Raw genomic sequence first — 25,805 nt, 5'->3', positions numbered from 1 at the left:
CTCCAAGCCCATTTCACAGAACAGTGTTGTTACAAACAAAAGAAGTTCTCATAAATCCTGATGAAATGTTTGGAAGTGAAAGAGCAATGTTTGCTTATACAGATTGAATCCGCATCAAAGATGAGCATAGATGTGGGCATGCTATACCTCAAACTTAGTGAAGTATCATGAATAATTAATGTACTTGGGTTATACATGAGGAAAGCCAAATCCACAACTGCGATAAATTATAGGCTAGCAATGGTTGGCAAGTGGTTAACCAACCAGGCTAAAAAACAATTGCTCATCACATTTCGTATTTAGCCAATTCTATTGTACTCGAAAAGTTCATGTGTGTATGAGGTCCCTCTGCCTCGCTTACTGACTTCTTCTTTCACCCTCCCCTAATCTTTTATTCTCCAGTTTTTCTTTCTGACAACATTATTCAGGATCTTCAATCTTCAGTGAAACTGTACATTCATTCATCTTCATTGAATTTTCCAGGCTTCTGGTATCTCTATAGCTGCAACCCGCCTCATTCCTCCTTTAAATTGCTCACTGTTGCATTATCTTTTACTGTCTCTAGATATTGTCACAGTAGTTTTATATTTGAGTTGATTAACTCCCACAGATCATGGATTTGGGTTTCCTCGGAATAAATATAAACTAAATCTGTCAAATACTCCATGAGACATCAGCAGCAGAGTGATAGCCCTCATTGCTCACCTTGAAGGTAGCTGCTGACAAAGATCTGTCTCGTGGATTTTACTTTATTCGATGTAGTTTGAATCTGGCATCGAGTATGGGGGAGATCCAGCTAATGTGAAAGCTTTGATTTACAAAATCATGGGGCGGGGAAATTGGGCAGAGATAAGGTGAAGAACCAAGGTCTTTCCCTAAATGGGGGAGTCCAAAACTAGAGGGGCACAGATTTCAGGTGAGAGGGGAAAGATTTAATAGGGACCTGAGGTGCAACTTTTTCGCACAGAGGGTGGTGCATGTATGGCATGGGCTGCCAGCGGAAGTGGTTGAGGATGGCACAATTACAAACTTTAAAAGAAATTTGGATAGATACATGGATAGGAAAGGTTTAGAAGGATATAGGCCAAATACAGGCAAATGGGACTAGTTCAGCTTAGGAACCCTGGTCAATATGATGAGTTGGGCTAAAGTGCCTGTTTCCATGCTGTATACCTCTATGACTCTAATGGATACGCATAGGTTAATCTGAGGAGTTCAAACTAGTGGTATAGAGTTTAAGGTTAAATGGATTATACAAGGTCTCTGTAGTGCCAATGAACATAAGAAAGTAAGAGCTAGGAGCAAGAGCTGGAGTAGACCATTCAGCCCCTCAAACCTACCTCTACATGGTATTGGCTAATCAATCTTGACCTCAATTCACTTTCACTACCCCTCCCCACCACTCTCCATAATATTTTAACTCATTACTAATTACAACATGTCTATCTCCTCATTCAATTTATGCAATGCCCCAGCATCCATCACAGTCTGAAATAGAAAACTCCATAGATTCACAATCGTTTGTGAGAAGTAATTCCTCCTCGTCTCTGTTTCGAAATCTGCCGCACCTTATTCTCAGAGAGCATTTGATAAGATGCCCGTCAAGACACTTGTTACCAGAGTTAAGGTATCGTGTGTTGAAGGGAATATAACAAAGGAATGATGATGCATGTTGCTTGACCGAATTGATTGTACTCTTGACAGTGAGTAAGAAGCTGAAGGCTTTAACTCCATTTCATAGTGTTGAGCACATTAATGTGAATCAGCACTTCCGTGGATCATTGAGGGAATGCTGCAATATGACAGCCCTGTTCCTCAGAGGAGATGACAGACTGAGGTTATGTCATTTCTATTCACAATTTTAGATATCCATTGGGAGCTGAGGATCACAGGAACAGGTATAGGCCATTCAGTCCCTTGAGCCTGTTTCACCACTCAATGAGATCATGTCTGATCTGCGGCCTAACTTCCCTTAATCCCTTTACTTAACAAAATGTGATCTATCTCATACTTACAGCTAGTTGCTTAGACTATTGAATTTGCTGCATCAAACCTTTCCTTTGAGGCAGTGTCTACAAAAGAGTTTTATTTTCTTGGAAAACAAGTGATATGAAAGGATGTTGGGAGTGAACAGCAAAGCGAGGCTCATGTGAAGAAAGGGAACTTAACGGGCCGAATGGCCTGATTCTGGCCTTCAGCTGTGCTTACACTGTGACTTCATGTAAACAAAGGAATTATGAGGATAGTAGTGAAACACATGTTGATATTGAAAAAATAAATTGGCGTAGTTTCATCTGTCTAAGACCGAAGATCTATGTGACAGTGCTCCTGACAAGAGGTTTCTTTGATTTGTATACTGATGTCAACTCCCCCACTTGCTGAATTTTGATAAAATACATGGATGAAACATAGAAGTAAGTCATATGTGCAATTTTCAGCTGATTCTGAAATTATGAAGAAAGCTAGTTTGCTCAAAAATGCCATTTCTGCACATATTTCAGTGGCCTACTTTATGTACACAACCAAAACAGAAGGTTTTGTGTCCAAGTTCACTTTCCCCATTCACGTTTTTTTACGCATTTCTTCATGTTTCAGCCTTCTCTTTCCCTTCAAAGCCCTGTGGCTGAATGAGGACTTACATCGCAGTTGAAAATTTCTCTGCAATTTCCTCAGAAATGATTAGTGAAGTCAATAGAATCCAAATCTTTGGAATAGTTAAATTCACTCTCCATTTCAGTTACGGTGACTGAAAGTGAACTCATTGTATGTGATTATTTCCAAAGGTTGTATTATGGTACAATAGCAATCCAGTTCTTAATTTTATATCACACTGTCTTTTTGATTGTTTAAATTGTGATTATTCACTGAAACATTGTTTATTATCAAACAGTGACATTCACCCTGATGGCCTGCCACCAACCTATACCATCATGATGCTCTTCCGACTTCTTCCAGGGACTACCAGCGAGCCTTTTGCCATTTGGCAGATCACAGACCAAGATTACAAACCAGAAGTTGGAGTGCTCCTAGATGGTGAGCTGTGGTTTCTAATACATGAACAAGTAGCTCGTCAGTAATTGGGCAGGGAATGGCCTAGTAGTATTAGTGCTGGGCTGTTAATCTGGAGACCCAGGTAATGCTCTGGGGACCTGGGTTCAAATCCTGCCAGAGCAGATGGTAGAACTTGATTTTGATAAATATTAGAAATTAAGGTTCTAATGATGGCCATAAAACAGTTACCCAATTGTTGGAAAATCCCATTGCTTCACTAATGTCTTGAAGGGAGCCAATCTGCCATCCTTACCTGATCTGGCCTACATTAGAAAAACAGATATCTCAGCTGTGGGTAACAAGTGAGACTTTGGATCTTTCACTTAATCCCAAAATCTGCTTTGATTTCCATTTCATTTGGCAGACTCATTGAATTCATCTACATATTTCTAGACAAGAAGGATAGAAATTGCTGAACCGGAGTGCTGAACATTTGCAACAGGTCCATCAGCATCTTATGTTTATTTGCTATTGTGTTGTGGGCAGTGCTAACAATTTGTATAGGCTATCTTTACTTAACTTGGATCAATGAAGACTTGCACAGTTTGGGACTGGAGTAATGTGTAAAGCTCACTAGGGCAGGGCAGCAGATTAACTTTCCCTGAGGAATTTGAGTGAAGCAGTTGGGTTCATACAGCATTCAGTAGTTTTCCAAATTGAATTTAATTTAACCAGTTTCTATAATGTGATTTAAAAGTTCCCAACCTTATTAAAAAAATCCTTCAGTGCTGTATTCAGCCAGACCTGACAGGGTTATGGTTTGAAATCCAAATATTTCAGGGGAGGTTCTACCCGAAGAGACCCATTTGTTCAAAGAGACTCAGTGCTTATTAGAAATACAGGACCAGGAATAGATGATTCAGCTCCTCAGGCTTGCTCACTCTTTCAATTAAATCATGCCTAACCTGTATCTTAGCCTTTATTGGTTTCATGATCCCTTAGTTAGCTTACCTATCACCAAACTGGACAGTATTCCATCCAGCCACAGTCATAGGAAGACAAAAACATAGGAGCAGGGGTAGGCCAATCAACCCTTTGAGCCTATTCCATCCTTCAATGAAGTCCCGGCTATTCCATGGCCTAACTCCATATTATCTGCCTTTGACTCATATCCCCAAATATCTCTGCTCAACGACAATTTATCTATTAAAACACAAGTTCTCAGGAAGGGTCACTGGACCTGAAATGTTAACTCTGATTTCCCACCACAGATGCCGCCAGACCTGCTGAACTTTTCCAGCAATTTCTGTTTTTGTTGTTGTTCATAATTTACCTCTCTCGAATCTAAAATTAACAACTGAGCCAGCATCCACAGCCATTTGTGGAAGAGAGTTCCAAACCTCTGTCACCCTTTGTGTATGGAAGTGCTTCCTAACATCTCTCCTGACCAGCTTGACTCTCATTCTCAGACTATGCCCACTAGTTCTAGAATCTCCAACCAGTGGAAACAGTTTATCTTTATCTACTCTGTCCTTTCCTGTAAATATCTCGAAGACTTCAATCGGATCACCCTTTAACCTTCTAATTCTGAATAAAACAGGCTACTAATTTCCTTCTCTCACCAAGTCTCAATTGTACTGCCCCAGCTGTTCTATAAATTGCCTACCAATAATTAAATAAATTTTGCATATGCAGTCTGGTCATTATTTGTTAATTTCTTATTTCCAAATCACACCCTCCTAGTGTTTCCACTCTTGCACAATTCTGAACAGTCTCCCTGTGCAGTTTAGAAGATGGATGAATTCAGTACAACATGCTTTTTATTTAATATATGAGAATAAAAGAACACTTATTCATGGTATTTCCCAAACCATAGGCAACAGTAAAACGCTGTCATACTTTAACAAGGATGAGAGAGGAGAATCTCAGACAATCACGTTTGACAATGAATATGTGAAGAAACTCTTCTATGGAAATTTTCACAAGGTCAGTGTTTATTTATCTTTTATTCTGCTGATGACATTTTAATTTGCCCTCAGTGCAGCTTGTTTATTTTCTTGTGATTAGGTCATTATGTTGCCATGAATCATTGAGGAGACAGAATTTGCTGGAATGTAGCCTCTAGACATGTCGTGTGGGATGCCTCACTAATTTGTGTTCTGGCTGCACTTCTTCTGATTCTTATTTCACTTCTTTTTGAAGGTGTTGACTCTCACCAGGGGAGGCTTCATCTGCCCTGGCAGACATCATCATGGCATGTCTGAAATTGCCAATCTTCTAATCTGAGCATAGGCAACACAGCATGGAAATCAAAACCATTACATCCCCACCCTCACTGGGTCCTGTATAAAACCCAGTACAACTCTCTGCGTAACAATCAAATGGGCAAATAAAGCTCAATTTCTAATCCCCTGCCTCACCCAGAGATACTGAGGCCAATTGGAGAACATCAATTTCTGCCTGAGATGAAATGATGACCATCCTTTATTGTGGTGTTGATAACTCAACACAGGTCTCTTCAATTTCCTGTTGGACGTCTCCTGTAAAATATGTAACCAATGTTCATTCTTTTGCTTGATAAAACATTGTGAAATGTAACTTTTTTGTGTTGAAGTACCATTTTTAATTTCAGAACTTTTTTTTAGAAACTCCTGTAGTTAGACTTTGTAAGTCTAATGCTTTTACCTGACTTGCTGCAGTGGAAATTCAATGAACCAAGGCTAACAGCTGTCCTATTTCATGACAGAAGCTCAGACTTATATTTACACCAATCTTTTCACAATGTCAGGAGATTGTAGAGAACTTTACAGTCAATGAAATACTTTGAAGTATCACAATTGCAATATAGACCGTATTGCAGGTAATCACAAAATACTGCTGGAAATCTGAAACAAACACCGAAATGGCTGTAGAAACTCAACAAGGCAAACAGCATCCGTGGAGAGAGAAACATGGTTAATGTTACATAATAGATAACCAAGTGTGGAGCTGGATGAACACAGCAGGCCGAGGAGCATCTTAGGAGCGCAAAAGCTGACGTTTCGGGCCTAGACCCTTCATCAGAGAAGGCCCTTTTCTGATGAAGGTCCAGGCCCGAAACGTCAGCCTTTGTGCTCCTAAGATGCTGCTTGACCTGCTGTGTTCATCCAGCTCCACACTTTGTTATCCCGGATTCTCCAGCATCTGCAGTTCCCATTATCTCTTTAATATTACATAAGATGGGCTGTACCACACTTAACTCTGTTCTGCTCTCCACAGATGCAGCCAGACCTGGGCTATGGAAAGTTGCATAGTCTAAACACTTAAATCATGTGTGAGAAGTTCACCTGAGATTAAATTGGATAGCTGCTTTTGTTCATTAGAGTATGCCAACTTTGTGCCATCAGCTGATTTGAATAGATACAGCACTGAACGATCATTAACTCTGCTGTTGGTTGGCAGGGCTCATTAGTTTGAGCCAATATCATAAAAGCTTACTTGTGCTATGTAAACATGACCTGCATTGCCTAAAGCTAGCATTCAACACATTTCTCCTTTGAGGTAGCCAACAACTTAAAAGTCAGGCTAAGCAATGGAGGAGCACTAAAAGCGCAGAGATGGTAAAGACGCTTCATCATTTGATTTCTGTCTCGCACTCCAGCTCAGATGTCACCTATAATTTACAGGAGAGCACGGAGATGGGTCTGTGTATATACCGTGACTGGTCAAAATGTCTCCCTGGACATGGATGTGGCCTCCTGCTGAGAACCATTCCCCACCTGCTCCTCCCTCTTTCTTCTTCCAGCTTGCCCTGCTCTGAGAGGCTTCTGTTTATTCTCATGCTGTGTTCCAAGGAGACTGTCAGCTATTGCACCCATGCCTGGCCATAATGAGCTCATGCTGAAGTCTTGAAGTCAGCAAAAAGCCTATTTTAACATATGCCACACCACTCCCTTTAGTATTGGGAGACTTGAAACACCATTATAAAAATAGCAAATAGTTGGAGAATCATATTGAAGATAAAGGAATGAATAGCATTGACAGAGTGCTTTTCCTTTTTTATTGGAGAGGTGACGGCTATGTGGTATTATCATTGGACTGTTAATTCAGAATCCCAGGTAATGTTCTGGACAGCCAGGCTCGAATCCCATTCCTGAATCCCTTGAGGAGATAAGCCATGGCTGACAGTCCAACTGACCCAGAATCTACTGGCCTGTCATTGGCTGGGCAGCTAACGGTGACGGCAGCGATGGGGCAAGACCCTTGCTTGCTTGTCATTGAGCTGATTGGTGGTAAATTGGGTGAGTTATCCTGACAAAAGATGAAATAATTTAAAATGATGAATTAATTCTGACCTCAGTTAATGCTTCAGGTTAGTAACTTTTCAACAGGACTGGGAAATATGACGGACACCTTCTGATTAACTGTCTAAGTTTAGAAAATACATAAATAATCATGGGCTCCATGAAGTCCTGGGAAAAAAAAACAGGACAAGCATTTTCTGGTTTAGCTAACTCCAGAATATTTGTCATTGTTATATCCCCTCTGTGTAATAACAGTTCTATTGCTTGTAATGTTTTCCCCTTCCCCTGCTCACTCTATTTCAACATGAACTAATGTTATCCCATGGAATTAGTGAGCGCTTATCTCATGAGACTTGGCTTCATGTCTTGCTTTAGGTCTATTCATTCCCTGGCCTTTCATTCATTGATCTTTGGCCCATTCCCAGTTCCCTAGTTGATAGCTTCCTTCTTTTCCCATTTTAAAAGCAATCCGGCCAACTGTTTCACTTTCACTTACAGATTGGTAATATATTAAAGGGGCAGAAATCTAAGTTAGTGGGCTGAGAAATAGTGCACAATATTTCCCAATGTAGCATTCAAAACAAGAGTCAAGTATTTTCTGAAGAAGGGTCCCAACCCAAAACGCCAAGCCTTCCTGCTCCTCTGATGCTGCTTGGCCTGCTGTGTTCACCCAGCCTCACACCGTGTTATCTCAGATTCTCCAGCATCAGTAGTTCCTACTGTCTCTGTAACAAGAGTCAAGCATTGCTGTTGTTAAATTGTTTTGTGTTTTTGGATATTTTATATGTTAAACAAAGACCATGCCATTATGTACCTCTCAATATTTTAGCAGCAACCTTCATCAAAGATATTTGATGTTTTTTCCTATGAAAACCTCGTGTTCATTTTATCCATTACACGCTGTTGTGCTTTACAGGAATTCATCGAGATGTTATGTTGAAAATCTCCGATTTCTTCTGTTATGTTTTCCTAATGACTTTTCTTTCATGTTTTCTGGCAAATGACATGCTTTCCTTCTTGTGGCTGAAATTAAGAAAGAAAATCTTGCATTTCTACAGCTTTTGTTTTTAGCTTTCTGTGCGTCCCAAAGCACTTTATAACCAATGAAGAGCTTGAGCAATAAAATCGTTGATGTAATAGAGGACAGTGCACTTCCACTCTGAATATAGCAACTTGTCACAAAAAGCAATGACGTAATGACCAGATTGTCTATTTTCATGACAAGAACATAAGAAATAGGAGCAGGACTTGACTATCTGGCCCCTCGAGCATTCTATAAGATCATGGCTGATCTCTTCTTGAACTTACATCTTCTTACTCACCTGCTCACCATAACCCCAAATTCTGTGACTTTTCAAAAGTCTGTCTACCTTTGCATTGAAAACATTCAATGAGGTAGCTTCACTGTGTTCACTGGGCAGGGAACTCCACAGATTCATGACCCTAAACCTGCTCCCCCTCATTTTGAGGCTGTGTCCCTGAGTTCTAGCTTCACCTGCCAGTGGAAACAATTTCCTGCTTCTTCCTTATCTATTCCCTTCATAATTTTGCATGATTCATGTGATGTTAATGAGAGATCAATATTGGCCAGGAAATAACACATCTGCACTTCTTAAAAGTTGTGCAAAGGCATCTTTCACGTCTATCCAGGTGGACAATGTCTGGGTTTGATGTTTAACCCAGAGGCCAGTGCTTTCCCCAATACAGCACTTTTATAATACTGTGCTGGAGTGTTAGCCTCGTATGAGGATGCTGGATTAGGACTTAAATCCACAACCTTGCAAAAATCAATTGGGAGAGTATCCCCAATGAACCTAAGCTGGCACAATAATTAGATGAGAAACAAAGAACTGTGGATGCTGGAATTCCTAAGGTAAATAACTTTAGGGACTGAACACCTTCTTCCATGTCTGTTGTCTACTCCACACCCTCAGGACCTATCAACACAAGGGCTGCCTTCAGCCCAGCTAAGCTATTTTTCACTGACTAATGGTGCCCATTCACAGCCTTTCTTTGTCCATGTCTCGCCATTATGCATCCCTTTATCTGCCCAGCTGCTCTTCTCTCCATCTGGGCTCTATCTTCACCTCTCATTTACTCCTCCCGCTACCCTCTCCCCACGCCTCTTGTCTTCAGCATATGTATCACTTTTTCATAGTTATAATCTGGACTGAAGAATGGTTGCTGGACCTGAAATGTTAACTCTGCTTTCTGTCCACTGATCCTACCAGACCTGTTGACTTTCTACAATAACTTAGCAATTCCTCATGAATATGCTTGAGTTTTTTGTTTATTCCATTCCTTTTGAACATCATGAAAAGCCATTCAGTTCGCTTCTCCATGTTATTTACACAGTAGGTTGATCCCACATGACACATGAGGATCATAGTCACATGTTGATTCCTCAACTAAAGCCACTGAACTTTCCTCTCTTAAGGTTGTCATGGTGGCTCAGTGTTTAGCATTGTTGCCTCATAGTATCTGGGAACTGGGTTCAATTCGAGCCTCAGGCAACTGCTAGTGTGATGTTTCTACATTCTCCACGTGGGTTTCCTCTTATAGTCGAAAGATGTGCAGGTTCGGTGGATTAGCCATGGGAAATGCAGGGTTACAGGGAGCTGGTAGTGGTGTGAGTCTGGGTGGGATGCACTTCAGAGAGTCGGTGGACTTGCTGACCAAAATGATCTGTTTCCACATTGTAGGGATTTTATGAATCTACATCTTTTACATAAAAATTACCAGGAAAGTCTCAAGAGGCCTAGTAGAAAGTTAGAGAGTCAATAACCAATCAACAGTGAAATTACCAGAGACAGCCAGGCCAGAGATTACATCATTAAGCTGAATGGCAAGTTGGAAATGGTTCTGCAGAAAGAAGGGGCTTCGTAAAGCAGTGGCCATGACCCTGAGAGGGGTCTCAAGCTTAAATTTTTGGGGACCCAAGCTCTCAGATAGCAATGGCTTAGTGGTGTACAGGGGATGGGATGAGACATTGAAGTGTTTAATTGACCATGATTCTTGGTTATATGAGAATGGTGGGGACCCCACTGAGGCATTTAAAACAATGTTAATATTTGACATTTTGAACTGAAAGCAGGACGCATGCTTCATGACAAACAGTGATATAAATCTGAAAGTCCGGTCTGTTCTTCTGGAAAGCTATTGTGTCAAAGGAAGAGAGAGCTTGAGGCCCCAAATGATAGTAAAATAGATATCGTTATGAATCAAACTCTAATAAAAAGAGTAATCTAGAACAAGCAGGTCTAATTTTATTGGATATAAAGCAAATGACTTCTTTTGGCAATGAAACAACCCCTTTTCATTCCTCATTTGAAAATGAAAGGGAGAAATATTAACATGTGATATTTATCTGAAGGTTGTTTTGGGGTCTAATAAGATGGATTATTTCCAGCTGGAAGCCTTCGCTCTTAGGACATATTAATGTGAAGTGAGCAGAGTGTGCGTGACATACTGTGCACCAGTCTTCAGGAAAATCTGAAATATTAATGGTATATATTCTGGCTGCACTTAAAGGCAAGAATTTTAATTTCAATTGTCTGTAAATTTGGCTCACAGTGTGTGCTTGGCAAATGCTATTTAGAAAGAAAGATATCTGAATGAGTTAATGTTTTGCAAGACAAAATAGTCTTGACAGGGTTAATGATAGAGTTCAGCAAATTGCTGCGACCATGGATCTTACCAAATGTTAGACCTTGAAGCAAGGATGCACAAAGCAGATTTGTGGAAGGGAAAGTTCAAAACTGGAGGGCATATTTTTAAGGTGAGAGGAGAATGATTTAAAAAGAACTTGAGGGACACAGAGAGTGGTTAATGTGTGAGTGAACTGTCAGAGGAAGTGGTGGATGCTACAATGTTTAAAAAGACATCTGGATAAGTACATGAATAGGCAAGGTTTGGAGGGAGATGGGCCAAGCGCAGGCAGGTGGGACCAGTTTAGTTGAAGACTGGACTGGTTGGACCAAAGGGTCTGTTTCTGAGTTGTATAACTTTATGGCTGTGGCCTCATGGAAGAAAAAGTGTCTGGCCTTTTTGTCCTGCATTGATGGGCATCTCCACTGAAGCTGTTTCATCCATCCTTTGTGTCTGCATATGAATGGGAAACAGTGGGCTGTTCACCTGTGGATTTCTATCCCTCGCTGACCCCAACTTGTACTCCAAGTTGTACTCATGGGGGAGCAATACTTTATTCTGAATCGATTCAGACCGACATACTTTAATCAGTGAGGGAGGCTTTGAGAGAAAGGCATGAAAGTGAAGCGGAGGATTATCAGATCAGCCATGATCTCATTAAATGACAGTGGTAACTGGATGGACTTCTTCTCTAGCATCTTTGGTCTTTTTCATTACCTGGCAATACTAGCTGGAGTCATCATTTCTCTAAATCCCGTTTTAATTTTCAATGCCAAAGACCAGGATATGATCTTGTATTTTTCTTCAAAAGCACTCCTGGCAATTTCACCTTGGTTCTAAATCTCATTTGTTCCGTGCTTACCTAACCAAAGTAAAAGTTGTAATTCATCCCACTGCAGTGAGTGGAAAATGGACGTGGAAAGCCCTAAAAAGAAAAAGGAAGAAAAAGTGTAGCTTTTCAGTGTCTGCTGGACTTCATCGCTTTTAATTACATCATCAGAGTCAGTTGGAGACAGATTCCATACTTTTTTTTTCTGTTTCATAACTTGAAACTTGAGTAAATGGAGCTCTGTAAAAGGAAAATATTGACACGGTTTCCATTTTTTTTGACTGAAACTTGGCGAAGCTGTCAAAATAAGTGGGACACGCAACATAGCTGTTCTGTTTGCATTCTGCTCACATTCCCAAGGGGAACTGAGACTGTTTTGAAGTGCAGTTGTGTTAATGTGGGTTGCCATTGGGATAGTGAGCCATTGAGTTTTGTGCAGCCATTGGGACCTGTGGTGATGAGACAGTGTTGCTTCACGTGCAAGGTGGCTCCTAGTCATTCTGCGGTTGTAAGCATAAAACAGACAACTCCATGTCCCTCTTTGCCTAATTGCAGATCTGCAGCTGGGATAGGTTACCCGAAAAGGCTATTCAAGGTCAGAATCTTGGAATAATTTGACAATGTGCTGAAAAAAGCCTTTGGGTTAATGGATGACAGTCTGATTTGGGTAGGTCAGGATTGGGATTTGTCTGTCTCAACTTAGCTTGTGGATTCTATGTGTGCAGTTGGAGAGGTTTGGTGTTCTAGGGCCTAGTGGCAAGTATTCTCATCAATCTGTGTGTCCTTTTGCACAGTATTAAATTACAGATTTTTTTTCTTTTAGCTTCATCTTCCCAACTGGGAATTTCATCCATTGAGCTGCGTGCCTCTATAATAGAAAAGATAAGAATGTTTGCAAAACATGTATCCAATAATGGTTCTCAATGTAAAAAAACAGAAAGCTAAGGGCAAATTAAAAGCAGATGGTGTCAAGTGAATAGTTTCAGAAAGGGATATGTTATTGTGTAACACCTGACAATATCTGTACTCACTGCAAGCTTAACTCCTGGTACCAGTTTAACTATATATCCACCATAGTTCAATGACAGCTTTCTTCTGAGTTAGAGGACTATAGGTCTAAGTTCCAAACCAGAAACTTATGCAAATAATCTAATGCTTCCAATGCAGCACAGGGACAGCAGAGCACTTTTAGAGATTCCAATTTCTGGGTACATCGTTAAACCAAGGCACTGTCTTAACTTCTAGGAAGGAATAATTTGGACCGAGCAGTATATGAAGACAAAGGGATTTTATTTTTAACCTGGGTTCCAATATTGATACCTTAGCCAAGCCTAAAACAGGTTAAATAAAAAGAAAGTGTGGAGCTGGATGAACACTGCAGGCCAAGCAGCATCAGAGGAGCAGGAAAGCTGACATTTCAGGCCTGGACCCTTCTTCAGAAATGGGGCATGAGAAGGGGGTTCTGAAATAAATAGGGAGAGGGGGGAGGTGAATAGAAGATGGATCAGCCTCCCCCTCTCTCCCTATTTATTTCAGAAACCCCCTCCCCTCCACCATTTCTGAAGAAGGCCTGGGCCCGAAACATCAGCTTTCCTGCTCCTCTGTTGCTGCTTGGCCTGCTGTGCTCCTCCAGTTCTGCACCTTGTTATCTCAGATTCTCCAGCATCTGCAGTTCCTACTATCGCAAAATAAAAAGAAATATGGATACTGACAAAACAAATCACAAAATGCTGGAAAATCTCAACAGGTCCAACGGCATCTGTGGAGAGAAAGCAGGGTTAATGTTTAGGATCCAGTGGTCTGAAGAAGGGTCTTTGGACTCTAAACATTAACTCTGTTTCCCTCCTCACAAATGGTGGAAGACCTGTTCAGTTTCACTTAATAAAGGTGGCCAGTCATTATTTCTGCACTGTGTATGGGTAGTTGATGTGGCAATTTGCCTGCTAAGTGTTCTTACAGTAAAATGTAATGCCGAGGGCATTGTAGGGAGCTTATACATTATCAAGTGTTTTCGGAAATTTTGAGTTTTTGAAGGATGCTATATGTACGGCAATTTGTTTTAAGTTTCATGCAAACTTGGATTGGAAACTCACCTTTCTTTGACCAGCCTATTTCCTTCAAGGAACTGTGCTTCTTGAGAAACGGAACTGACAAGATCAAGTTTAATGTCTAAGATGGTAAATGTTTCTCAAGCATGGAAACTGTGGTAGCTGTCATGAGTTTCATAATAAGTGAGGGTGAACTCATCCTGTCTGTGGTGAATTAAAGTTCATAACACATCCCTTGCTTTGGTGGTAACCTTACGCTTTGGATAATGACCATGAATTAAAACAGGATTTAGTAAATTTGCTGAATCTGCATTTGAGCCAAACATGGACATGCTGACTAAAACATGCAAAGCCACAATTATCATGGTGTTGTAAGGATATACAACATGCAGCCCTTGAGGAAGGGCTGCAAACATTGAACCTCTCTGCCGTGTAATTGAATAACAACGGTTTTGTATATGAGCGGGCTGTTTATTTCAGCACAATTTGTCTCAGCACATTAACAAGACAGTTCAGGAAAGGGGCACTGAAATACTGCTTTGCAAGAGTTTATCAGAAAGATAATATCTGCATTTCTTAATTCATTCACAGGATGAGGGGATCACTGGCTAGGCAGTATTAATTGTCTATCCCTAACTGCCCAGAGGGAAATTAAGAGTCAATCCCATTGGGGTGGATCTGGAGTCACATGTTTGCTTGACCAGATAAAGATGGCAGTTTCCTTCCCTAAAGGACATTAATGAGGCACATGGGCTCTTCCGAACAATCAACAATGGACAATGGACTCATGGTCATCATTAGATTCTTAATTCCAGATTTTTGTTGAATTCATGTTCCACCATTTGCCATGGCAGGATTTGAACCCAGGCCCTCAGAATGTTATCTGGGTCACTGGATTAACAGTCCAGCAATAATACCACTAGGCCATCACCTCCCCATTGACATACCAGTGTCTGCTCCATGTTCAGTGGAACTGTGCCAGTTGTGTACAGATCTGGATTGTTAATACACTTCCTTGATTTAGTGGGTCTACAGAATCCTTAGCACTGGCTGAGTTCCTGTTTCTAGTACATGGGCCATTGTATTCACAATTTTGACCAAGTGAGACTAGGTCAGATTGGGGAGTGTGGCTGGGCAGATGAATTGGACCAAAGGGTCTGTTTCCCTGCTGTATAGCATTACTGTATGATTCTGATGCTCTAAGAACCCAAATTCAAATCCAATTATAACAGATGGTGGAATTTGAATTTGATAAAAATCTGGAACTAAGAATCTAATAATGACCACGAATTCATTGCTGATTATCAGGAAAACCCATCTGGTTCAGTAATAGAAGGAAACTGTCATCCTTATCTGGTCTGGCCTACATATGAGTCCATACTCACAGCAATAGGGTCAATTCTTAACTGCCGTCTGGACAATCAGGGATGGACAATAAATGCTGGCCTGGACAGCAATGCCCTCATCCCATGAATAAATGAAAAACATCACAGGCCTTAAGGGAGGATGGGCATTACAACTATATTTACGGTATGAATATGGAGACAGGAATGGGTTTATTGGCGATATTCTGTGTGATGGTTTTTACATCACTGCCCATGTATGATGTCATTTCCAAAGCGGACCTATTTATTTGGAATGGGCCTTTAAAAATTCAGAGTGTTTCTGTAGTGTATCAGTCAAGAACATTAATCTTCAGATTGATAGCCCATGTCTTCGATTTGTGTATAATCTCCTTGAGTTTAAGCAGCTGGTCTCTGAGCACCAGAAGTCACTGCGATGCAAAATTCTTGGACTTTGTCAATGTCAATTATAGTAGCTGGACTTGGAACAGAGTCAATAGCTCCTACCCCTTGAGCCCGTAAAGAAACTATTGACAGAGGAATGGCTGAAAATAACCAAATGGTGGAACTTATCTTTCTTAGATACTTCCCGGTTTATTTCCCTTCCTTGTGAAAACACTAACTCTGATAGAGGTTTGGTTCCATAGGCGCAACAACTGCTCCCAGGATTTCATCCAAGTGGCCATTTGTCATCTCTGCAGGAATTGTTAGTGTTATCTGAGGCTGAGTTAAACTTGGAGAGTTTACAGCCAAGTTCATTCCTGCTTTCATCTGTCATTTGTTTCCAGAAAGGTGCCATTATACCTTGACCAGAAATGGAGAATGTGGCTTATTTACCCCATAATCTTCCTTTTTACCCTGGGGGTATTGAAACCGCTTGTAATGCTGCTCTTCTCAATCTGACTGGAATCAGTTAACTCGGTGTAGGCTCAGCATCTATGGGCTCTACTCTGTAGCAAGAATCCTGATAGATTCTCTTGTTGCCTTTTTTCCTCCACTCTGATGCACTGTGCTAATGGGAGGACTTTACTGCAATCAACTAAAGTAGGGTGGACCAAGAATGGATCTAGGCCCGAAATGTCAGTTTTTGTGCTCCTGAGATGCTGCTTGGCCTGCTGTGTTCATCCAGCTTCACACTTTGTTATCTTGGACCAAGAATTGAATTTGGACCCTCAATATATATGCACACTCTTGATATACACACACTAAATGGGCTAGTGTGATTCAAAGCAGTAACTTACCATTACCTTCTCAAGTTCAATTACTTATGGGCATTGCCTGGGGCACACATATCTCGTAAATAACTAGACTGATTCGAGGCATAGTAAGAACTGCCGATGCTGGAGTCAGAGATAACACAGAGTGGAGCTAGAGGAATACACCAGGCCAGGCAGCATCAGAGCAATAGGAAAGATTATTTTTCAAGCCAGGACCCTTCTTCTAAGAAGGATCCCCACCTGAAATGCCAACTTTCCTGCTCCTCTGATGCTGTCTGGCCTGTTATGTTCCTCCAGCTCTAGACTGAATCCAGGAATGGCAATGATTGATGTACAAAGAGAGACTGGATCAATTAAGCCTGTATTCATTGGAGTTTAGAAGAATGAGGAGATATCTCATATCTATGGAGGTGATGGCCTTGTGGTATTATCACTGGACTGTTAATCCAGAGACCCAGATAATGTTCTGGGGATCCAGGTTTGAATCCTGCCATGGCAGAAGTTGGAATTTGAATTAAACAAAATGTCTGGAATTAAGAATCTAATGATGGCCATGAATCCATTGTCAGGACAAATCATCTGGTTCAGTAATATCCTTCAGAGAAGGAAACTGACATCCTTACCTGGTCTGACCTGCATTTGACTCCAGACCCAGAACAATGCAGTTGACTCTTAACTGCTCTCTGGTCAGTTAGGTATGGGCAATAAATGCTGGTCCTGCCAGCAAAGCCCTCATCCCACTAATGAACAAAGGAAAAGAAAATTCATAGAAACCCATAAAGTTGTAACGTGACTGGACAAGAAAAGCGCAGGAAGGATATTCCCTATGACCGAAGATTCCAGAACCAGAGATCACAGTCTAGGAATACAGGGTGGTACGTTTAGGGCTGAGATGAAGAGAGATTTATGGTGAGCCTGTGGAATTCTCTGCCACAGAATGGGGTTGAGGTCAAAACGTTGAACATTTTCAAGAGGGAGTCAGGTATATTTCTGAGGGCTAACGAGATCAAAGGTTATGGGGAGAAAGCAGAAGGATGATACTGAGTTGGGTGATCAACCATGATCATATTGAATTCCCGCTCCTATTTTCAGTATTTCAATGTAAAACAAATCTGAATAAGTTTCTTGGCAGCAATGCCATTTTATGTTTTTCTTTTGGCCCTCATAGGTTCAGATCAATGAAGCTTTGTATTTATCCACCAAGCCATGAATGGTGTCCATCATGAGAGATTTATATGAACAATGGTTGGTGTTGCCACTAATTGCATTCCATGGCCTTCCATGCAGTCAATACAAAAGACTCCATGGGGAATTGAGAGTTGAACTGATAAACATGATAAATGTTTTTTTGAGGGATTGCAAGCACAGAGGCTTTATGCTTGAAGAGTTATGATGTTTTTGGAATCACGTCTCACCTTCGTTGATGCAATTCAGCAAATCTTTATGTTGAGGCTAACAGAAAAATACTCAGCTGCAGTTATGAAAACAGAAGGTTCCAAACTCCTGCCCCAGAGCAAAGCCATATAGTCGGCTTATTCTAATTTCATTCTGTAGTTCAGTACAAGAGTTTTCCAGTCGTGGTAGAGCTCTTCACAACTTTAAGATGTCCCAAACGATGTTAGAGTTAATGAAGTATTTTTGAAGTAATGTTGTAATGTAGGAAAGAAAAGAAACCAGTTTTCATACTAACTGGCTTGTGGACTGAGATGGGTGCTGCAGTTTTTAGGAGTCAGGAGGTGAACATTTTAATATAACAGGTAATTAACAGAAAGGAACCAGTTGATGGCTGTTTATTGGTTAATTGTTCTTTAGCTATCTAAGGTCTTTTGTGTGCAGTCATAGGCCCAGGTTCAACTCTTACTTACTCCAGAGGTATGCCACAATATGCCCAAACAGGTTGGTTAACAATAAATCGTCTAGATATCTAAGGATTTTTGTGATGTAGTAGGTGTGTCCCTGTCTCTGAACCAGGAGGCCCAGGTTCAAGTCCTACATGGGGGGAAGTGTGTGATAAGATCTCACTACAGGCTGATTAGAAAATATTTTATCTAGCTATCTGGTCAGTGTTGAGTTGTAGTGGTAGTGCCCTACCACTGAGCCAGGAGGTCCAAGTTCAAATCCCAACTGCTCCAGTGTAATAAGATATGCCTACAGGCTGATTGGGAATCATTTTGTCTAGATACCTAGGGGCTGTTGTGACCTAATGGTAATGTCCCAACCTCCGATCTGGAAATTGTAGTTTCAAGTCCTTCCTGTTTCAGAAGTGTGTTATGTCTAAACTGTGGGATTTAGGGGTTTTTGTGGCACAGAGGTAATGTCCCAACTCCTGCACCAAGAGGCCTTGATCCAAGTCTCATGAGCTTTAGAGGTGTATAATAACATCTTAGAAGAGGTTGAATGGAACATACCTGAACGAGAAGAGAGCTGGGGCTGGAAGAAAGCACTGTTAGTCTGAAGCAATTAGTAAAAGAAAGTCTGTTCTTCTGTTTCTGTCTGGATTGCATTAATAAACCACTCAGCACAGAGTACACAGACTCTGACTATCAATGATAGCCCAAGGTGTTAGAAAGCTCTTCTGATTCTGAAAGCTATGTGTAGGAACGCTTCATAGCATAGCCCACCAGGCTGAGACTGCAGCACAGTACTAAAGAAATTGTACTGCATAGTAAGAGATGTTGGGCAGAAGTTTATCAGCCCCACCGAAGGAAGGGATGGAATATGCTCTTTGTCTATGCCCCACTCTCGGAGAGCACCCACAGTGTGGAAGCAGGCCGTTCAGCCCAACATGTCCACACTGGCTGTCTGGTAAGCATCCCACCCAGATCCATCCCTCTACCCTATCCCTGTAACCCTGCATTTTGCATAGCTAATCCACTTGTTTTACACATCCCTGGACGCTATGTATCTTTGGACTGTGGGAGGGAGCTGAAGCACCCGCACTGACACAGGGAGAATGTGAAGACGCCACATAGACAGTCATGCAAGGCTACCATTGAACCCAGATGCCTGCTGCTGTGAAGCAGCAGTGCTAATCACTGAGCCACTACGCTGCCTCTATTCCCCACTATTGGGGAAATTTACTGACGGAGGAAGCAGCATCAGGGAGACTTCCACCTACACGGCAGTGTGCAGCAGGTTGATGTTAGGGCCTGAATAAGGGCCATTTTACCACTCCTTTGGCATAGTGCCAATGAAAGTTCACCTCTTCACCTTGTGGAGGGGGCACTAGATAAATGGAGGAAGCTTCCCAGCAGCAGACAAAGAGGTGTTGTAGCGAAAAGGGAGTTGGTAGTAGGTGAGGCAGCATCTGTTGCCCTATCAGTGTCTCAGAAGGAGCACCGGGACCCATCATTTCAAATATTTCCTTTCCCGCTGTAGGGTCCTGGCTTAGCTTTTCCAATTGGGACAACAGGTCTGGGGGTGGGCTATAGTCCCTGAACCAGATGACACTGCTATCACCCAGATAGCTGCCACATTAATGTTTGGGTGGAAGGCTCAGCGTCTACATGTGTAGCAGCGACACATATTTTGACCCAAGTAGGCCCTTCACCCGACCCTTAAATTTCTGCCTATCAACTTTCAGCTGGTACTTTAAATCAAGAGGTAAGCTAGCCGTGAAAATAGACTTTCTGCTGAAGAAGTGCAAGGAATTATCCTGGTTTTTTAGGCAATATCTCTTTCTCAGAAATCCCAGGAAGAGTTTTGGAGCCTGCCTCCACACTGTAGGTAATCTAATCTAAACTAATCAAACTTGGGTTCGGCAGAGGCCACAAAACTGCCAATAGAAAATCAACAGCCTGCTTAAAAAAAACTTGGCACGATCTACTGTCCTATTGTTGCAAATGACAAAGTAACTTATTTGGCTGTGAAGTGCTTTGGAATTTTGTTCTTTTTCGAATAACATAATGAAATAGATGATGACAGTTTTTGGTTTCCAAGTTCAGTCGAGTGATTAATTGGGGTTGAACAGTTTTTTTTTGAACTCTGCAACATTCTATAAAACAACATCAAAGATCTCTGGGGAAACTTGGATTATATAAAGAAAAGCAGGGGATAGTGCTCTTGGCACTTGAAATTTGAGTGAATTTCTGGTTATATTTGGATACTGCTTTGAGCACTCAGGGATCTTGTGGAATATAGGAGCTTCTGCAGTTCTGAAACATTTGATTTGTTTTTAAGAAAAACCTTGATCGATAGAAAAGCTTGACAGAGCTCAGAAGAGATTTACTAGGATGTTACCGTATATGAAAGGTTCGAGTTATAAAGAAAGACTGGATAGGCTGGGACATTTTTCACTGGAGCACTGGATGGTGTGAGGCGACCTTGCGGAAGGTTATAAAATAAGGAAGGGCACGCATTGAAATAACGGTAGTCGTCTTTTCTCTAGGACGGGAGGTTTCAAGACCGGGGGCACGTTTTTATGGTGAGAGGAGAAAGATTCAAAAAAGGCACGGGGGTACAATTTTTACACAGAAAGTGGCTCGCATGAGAAATGAACTTCCTTAGGAAGTGGTGGAAATGGGTACAACTGCAATGTTTAACAGACATTTGAATGAGTACATTAACAGGAAAGGTTTGGAGGGATATGGGCCAGGTGGGACAAGTTTAGGTTGGGATTACATTCGGTATGGACTGGTTGGACCGAAAGATCTGTTTCCATGTTGTATAACTCTGTGACTCCATGAGACCTAACCCAGCAAGTACATGGTTGAGCCAAGGCAAAGTAAGTGCAAAGGATTTAAAAAAGCAAATTGTTTTGGTAGTGGTATTGGAGACGAACGGTTCAACAGCTGTGAAATGTTTATCAGATCAATGTGACATGAACCTTGCTAAAATCAGCCGAGACTGTGAAGTTTAACGAAGCAAAAATAAACACACAGAGAACATGATGAGATTGCATTAACATAGAGATTAACTGGGGAGAGGGCAGTTAAAAATAAAACAGACTGAAAAATTATAATCAAGATCATTTCAAAGGTGGGTATCAGTCGAGGGTAAGTGTCGAATTTGAAAGATGGGAGCTGCACGCTTATGTAAGCAAGATCAATCCTTGCGGACTTTTTCTATTTCTAAATAAAACTTTTTCTCATGCACAAAGTCCCAAGAGTTAGAGGCTCCTTTCATGTCTGTACTGGATCCTCAATAGGTGACACAACCTTGAGCCCCAGAGGTCAACATCACAGCCAGGCTTAGATTTGGATGTTGATTAAGAGGTTCCAAGCCAGACAAACCTCAGTAATCATTCTCTCTAAAAGGGAAGGAAAGTGTAACGGAAGCACTTTCTATAATGCTCACTCCATCCTGTTCTGAACAAAGTCGGTGTCATGTAGAAACTATGTCGGATTTTGCCATTATTTTCATCCAAACAGAGATTAACATTTCACATCTCCACGTCCCCATCAGCCATCTTAGTGAAACATACTCATTGACATGGTATCAAGCACTCAATGCAGTCTTTGTCAGATTTTGAAACTGAGCCGGTACAAGTTAGTTATGGGCTCCCATCACCTTCTGATCAAGTTTCAAGCCTTTCAATAGCCCTTATCATCATCAAAAGTGACATGTGCTTTGACCATGACTGTGGTAGATAAATCAGTGATACATTTGGTCTCTCACCCTAGCATATCTTGTCTTCTCTGTCCCCTCTCATACTAGACATCCAATCTTTGCTTTCTTCTTACACGTGGAATGTCTTGTTGTTGTCCTGTAAATCAAAAGTGCGATGGAAATATATTCTGCCTGATTCCCCTTCAGACTTCCTCTGTGGCGTAGTTGAGGATACTGCTTAATCTTTCGCCTTTAAGTCATTGAGTTGTCATTCTCTTTCATTCAATATCCTCCATAACAAAATTACCTTAGCAAGGCTAACAAGGTACATCTTTCCTTTCCTAATGCCACTCTTCTACCTTCTTATTCTATCAACGTCCTATTATCAACAATTCAATCTCATTAACTCCTTCCCTGAGATAAAATTTTCCATGATCCTGCCATTGCTAGATCTGCCACCAAACTTAGGTTTTCTCATGAAGAAAAGAAAATTGTTCTTTTTCCTTGAAAGATGCCTATATTTCAAGACCGTCCAAGATTTGCATGGTGTTTTTTTTTATGAATGATTGACTATCTGTTGCTGCAGTTTGAGATATAATATAAAATAAAGTTGCCATTGAGATGATCTTCACCAACTCCAACTTGTCACCATCCATCTTGACCATTTATCGTAAGGACAGGAGTAGGCTATTTTGCCCATCAAGGCTATTCCATCTTTTATTGAGATCATTGTGCATCATTGCATCAAATCTATTGATGTATGTGTTTTTCTTCATAACCTTAATATCATTACTTCATCAAAATTTCTGATCTCAGTCTTGGAAAATTTCATTTGGCTCATCAATCGCAGCATTTTGGAGAGAATTTCAGATTTTCACAACTTATTTTGTGTCAATACGTGCTTTTTACTCTTAATTTTTATGATTGATCCCCATTTATTCTGGGCACACTCACCAGAGGAAGTGGATTTTCATTTGCTTACTTGATAAAAGCCTCTCATAATTTTATAAATCTGAATTAACATCTCCCTGCCTCCAGATTTTTGAAAATATGGGAGTGCAACCCGATGTTTATGTAAGCTCATAATTTCAGTTGTAAAGCCCTGTGAAGACTTTCATGAAATTTTGCAACTTACTTTCAGACAACAGTATGCATTTCATGGGGTGAAGTATACTTTATCATACAGTTTCTTGTCTGATCGATCAAATGCTCAAAACTAGCTGTAGAACGCACCACGACTTTTCTTCTTTTTTCCTTCTTCAATCTTGAGTTTTGAAAAGATTGTTTCATCCCAGTTTATCTTTCACTCTTCTTAAACTTGGCTGGCACTTCGTTCAATTCAACCTGGAAGAATATCTACTTATGTTTCATCTGAAAATAAGGGATAGGTCTATAATAAAATTTAGTATTAAATGCTGGAGAAACTCAGCTGGTCTGGCAGCATCTGTGAAGAGAAAAACAAAGTTAACATTTTGGGTCTAGTCTAACTGTTCTTTGGAAGTGATGTACCTATCTATTTCTGTGTAGAAGGATATCTCCCTCATTAAGATATTCCTTTGTCTTTCAATATTTCTATACAATAAATTTTCTAAGGCAAATCTTTATCATAAAATATATCCTAGGGTTCTCCTGCAAAATTGAAATTTGTTGCAGCATTATCGACACTTTTAATATTGTTTAGAGGACTTCGAAAGATTGCTCAGCTGCAAGCTCAGCAGGTCTGGCAGGATCCATGAAAAGAAATCAGAGTTAACGTTTCAGCTCCAGGTTCTGAGGAAGGGTCACTGGACCTGAAATGTTAACTCTGATTTCTTTCCAAGGTTCATTGTTGAGGCAGCTGATAGTAAGCCTCCAAGTTACTGGTAGATGCAAAACTGGTGGCACACTGTGTTCAACGTACCCTTCAGCTTAGTAACTACAGAAGAATGGATATCAGTTTGTGAAATGTGGATTCAACTTGGATTTTTCCAATGTCCCCTTTGCAGGTTCATATCATGGTACACCAGAACAGCGTCAAACTGATTGTGGACTGTGAAGAGGTTGAAGAAAAGTTGGCAAATCCGCCTGGTAACATTACCACCAATGGATACGAAATTCTTGGAAAGCTGGCTAAAACTAGAGGACCAAAGGGCAGGTCTGCTCCAGTAAGTCATGACAATTTCATAAGTTTAAGGCGTGAATATTTTAGATGCATTTTGTCTCCCTTGCAGATTTTTTATGGGTTAGGACATTCGATACCCAACTAGTTGGCATGAGTATATGCCAAGCTGTTGACTGACATCAACATTAATTAACTATTTCTTCTGACTAGTACATTCATGTCACATAATCAAGAACCTGAAATAACTTTTGACGTGAGATTATTTCAACCCTTTCTCAAAAGCTTCAGTGTTAAACAACCAGTCGGACGTCTTATCAGAATTGATCAGCTATGGGTCAATACCATTGATAGCCACCAGTGATCATACATACCCTTAGTGCTTTTATTTTTAGAAGCAACAATCCTAGAATTTTCAGTTCAGCCCTTCACCACCGTGTAACTTCTCTGTTCCAACAACTCATTAGAATGGCAAAGTTGAAATCAAGAACTGACTGTGGGAGAACTTTTCTAGCTTAAAATGTGTTAGTGAGCAAACACAGCTATGTTGTAAACAGCAATTCTGTGACTTTTTTCCAACATAACCATCAGAAAAACAAACTTCTTCAGTATGTAAATGATGGTGCAGGAACATGCTTGTTCCCTTGTGTGAAATCAAAGATCTGAAGATATCTTGGGTGGCACGTGGCTCAGTGGTTAGCACTGCAGCCTCACAGCACCAGGGACCTGGGTTCAATTCCAGCCTCGGGTAACTGTCTGCGTGGAGTTTGCACATTCTCCCCGTGTCTGCATGGGCTTCCTCCAGGTGCTCTGATTTCTTCCCACAGTCCCAAGATGTGCAGGCTAGGTGGATTGGCCATGCTAAATTGCCCATAGTGTTCAGGGATGTGTGAGTTATGGTGGGATGCTTCAAGGGGTAGTGTGGATTTGTTGGGCCAAGGGGCCTGTTTCCATAGTGTCAGTAATGCAATCTATCATTGTACCCTTTTTGGAACTGTGGGTGAAGAGAAAAAAACATTATTTGTCCTCCAATCTCTGGCACCATAGGTACAGAGGAATGTATTCCCATTTTGTGGGACAGTGGTTTACATTGTGAATTTGAATCAGAAGTACGGCATGGTCCATAATTGTGGCATATTCAATGACTCAGCCACTGTTCTGTACTCCATTCAAAGATGTAACTTTGTGAATAGACTGAGCAGAATTTTCAGGCTAGGATTATCAGGGTGAAGATGGTTGAGGAAGTGAGTGAAACTTCTAACTTGGAGCAGAATGGGTGCTCACATGCAATCTGATGATCCTTAGTCCAATATACTAACACACACTTGAGGATCCTGGCAAATTTTTCAATGGGACAGGTATCAAGTCGACAACCTATTCTTACCTCATGAGATAACTGGACATCCAGACAAGGCAAGCTGGCAGCAAAGAGAAAATGTGACCCCATTGCGTTTTGGGTCAGGTCTCCTCATTTCCCACCAGACCCTCCTTCCCTGTGCTACTTTGCTCTACTTGGCGAAATGAACACTGCAACCCAACCATTCACATACTTTCCTCGTGTATCACTTGCTCTGAACTTACCCCAAGGTCCAGGAAGAAGGCAGCCTTGCCAGATGAGTGTGGTTGGGTCTCTGAATGCAATCAGAGTGAACTGCATTGGGAAGGGGCACCTGATTCTGGTGAATTCGGCTTTTGATGAGTTGCAAATGTGTGCAGATAGGCTTCTCAACCTTTCAAGGTCAAAGAATATCATTGCAAATGTTTACCTGGCTGGTAGGCTTCCAATGTTTTCATCTAATTC

General features: G+C 41.1%; 1 protein-coding gene across 4 annotated transcripts in view; it reads left to right on the top strand.

Annotated features, from left to right (window-relative positions):
• LOC125454703 (collagen alpha-1(XII) chain) overlaps positions 1-25,805 on the top strand; it is a 266,793-nt gene that overhangs the window by 184,614 nt on the left and 56,374 nt on the right. For all 4 annotated transcript variants that reach the window (XM_048535772.2, XM_048535773.2, XM_048535777.2 and 1 more), the window contains 3 exons: positions 2,891-3,033; positions 4,868-4,977; positions 23,892-24,050. In XM_048535772.2, coding sequence (XP_048391729.1) covers positions 2,891-3,033; positions 4,868-4,977; positions 23,892-24,050 — 412 coding nt within the window. The remainder of the gene's footprint in view (positions 1-2,890; positions 3,034-4,867; positions 4,978-23,891; positions 24,051-25,805) is intronic.

This window comes from Stegostoma tigrinum, chromosome 9, assembly GCF_030684315.1.
Source record: "Stegostoma tigrinum isolate sSteTig4 chromosome 9, sSteTig4.hap1, whole genome shotgun sequence".
In the NCBI taxonomy this organism is placed as follows: Eukaryota; Metazoa; Chordata; class Chondrichthyes; order Orectolobiformes; family Stegostomatidae; genus Stegostoma; species Stegostoma tigrinum.
This window is presented reverse-complemented; position numbering and strand designations above follow the sequence as displayed.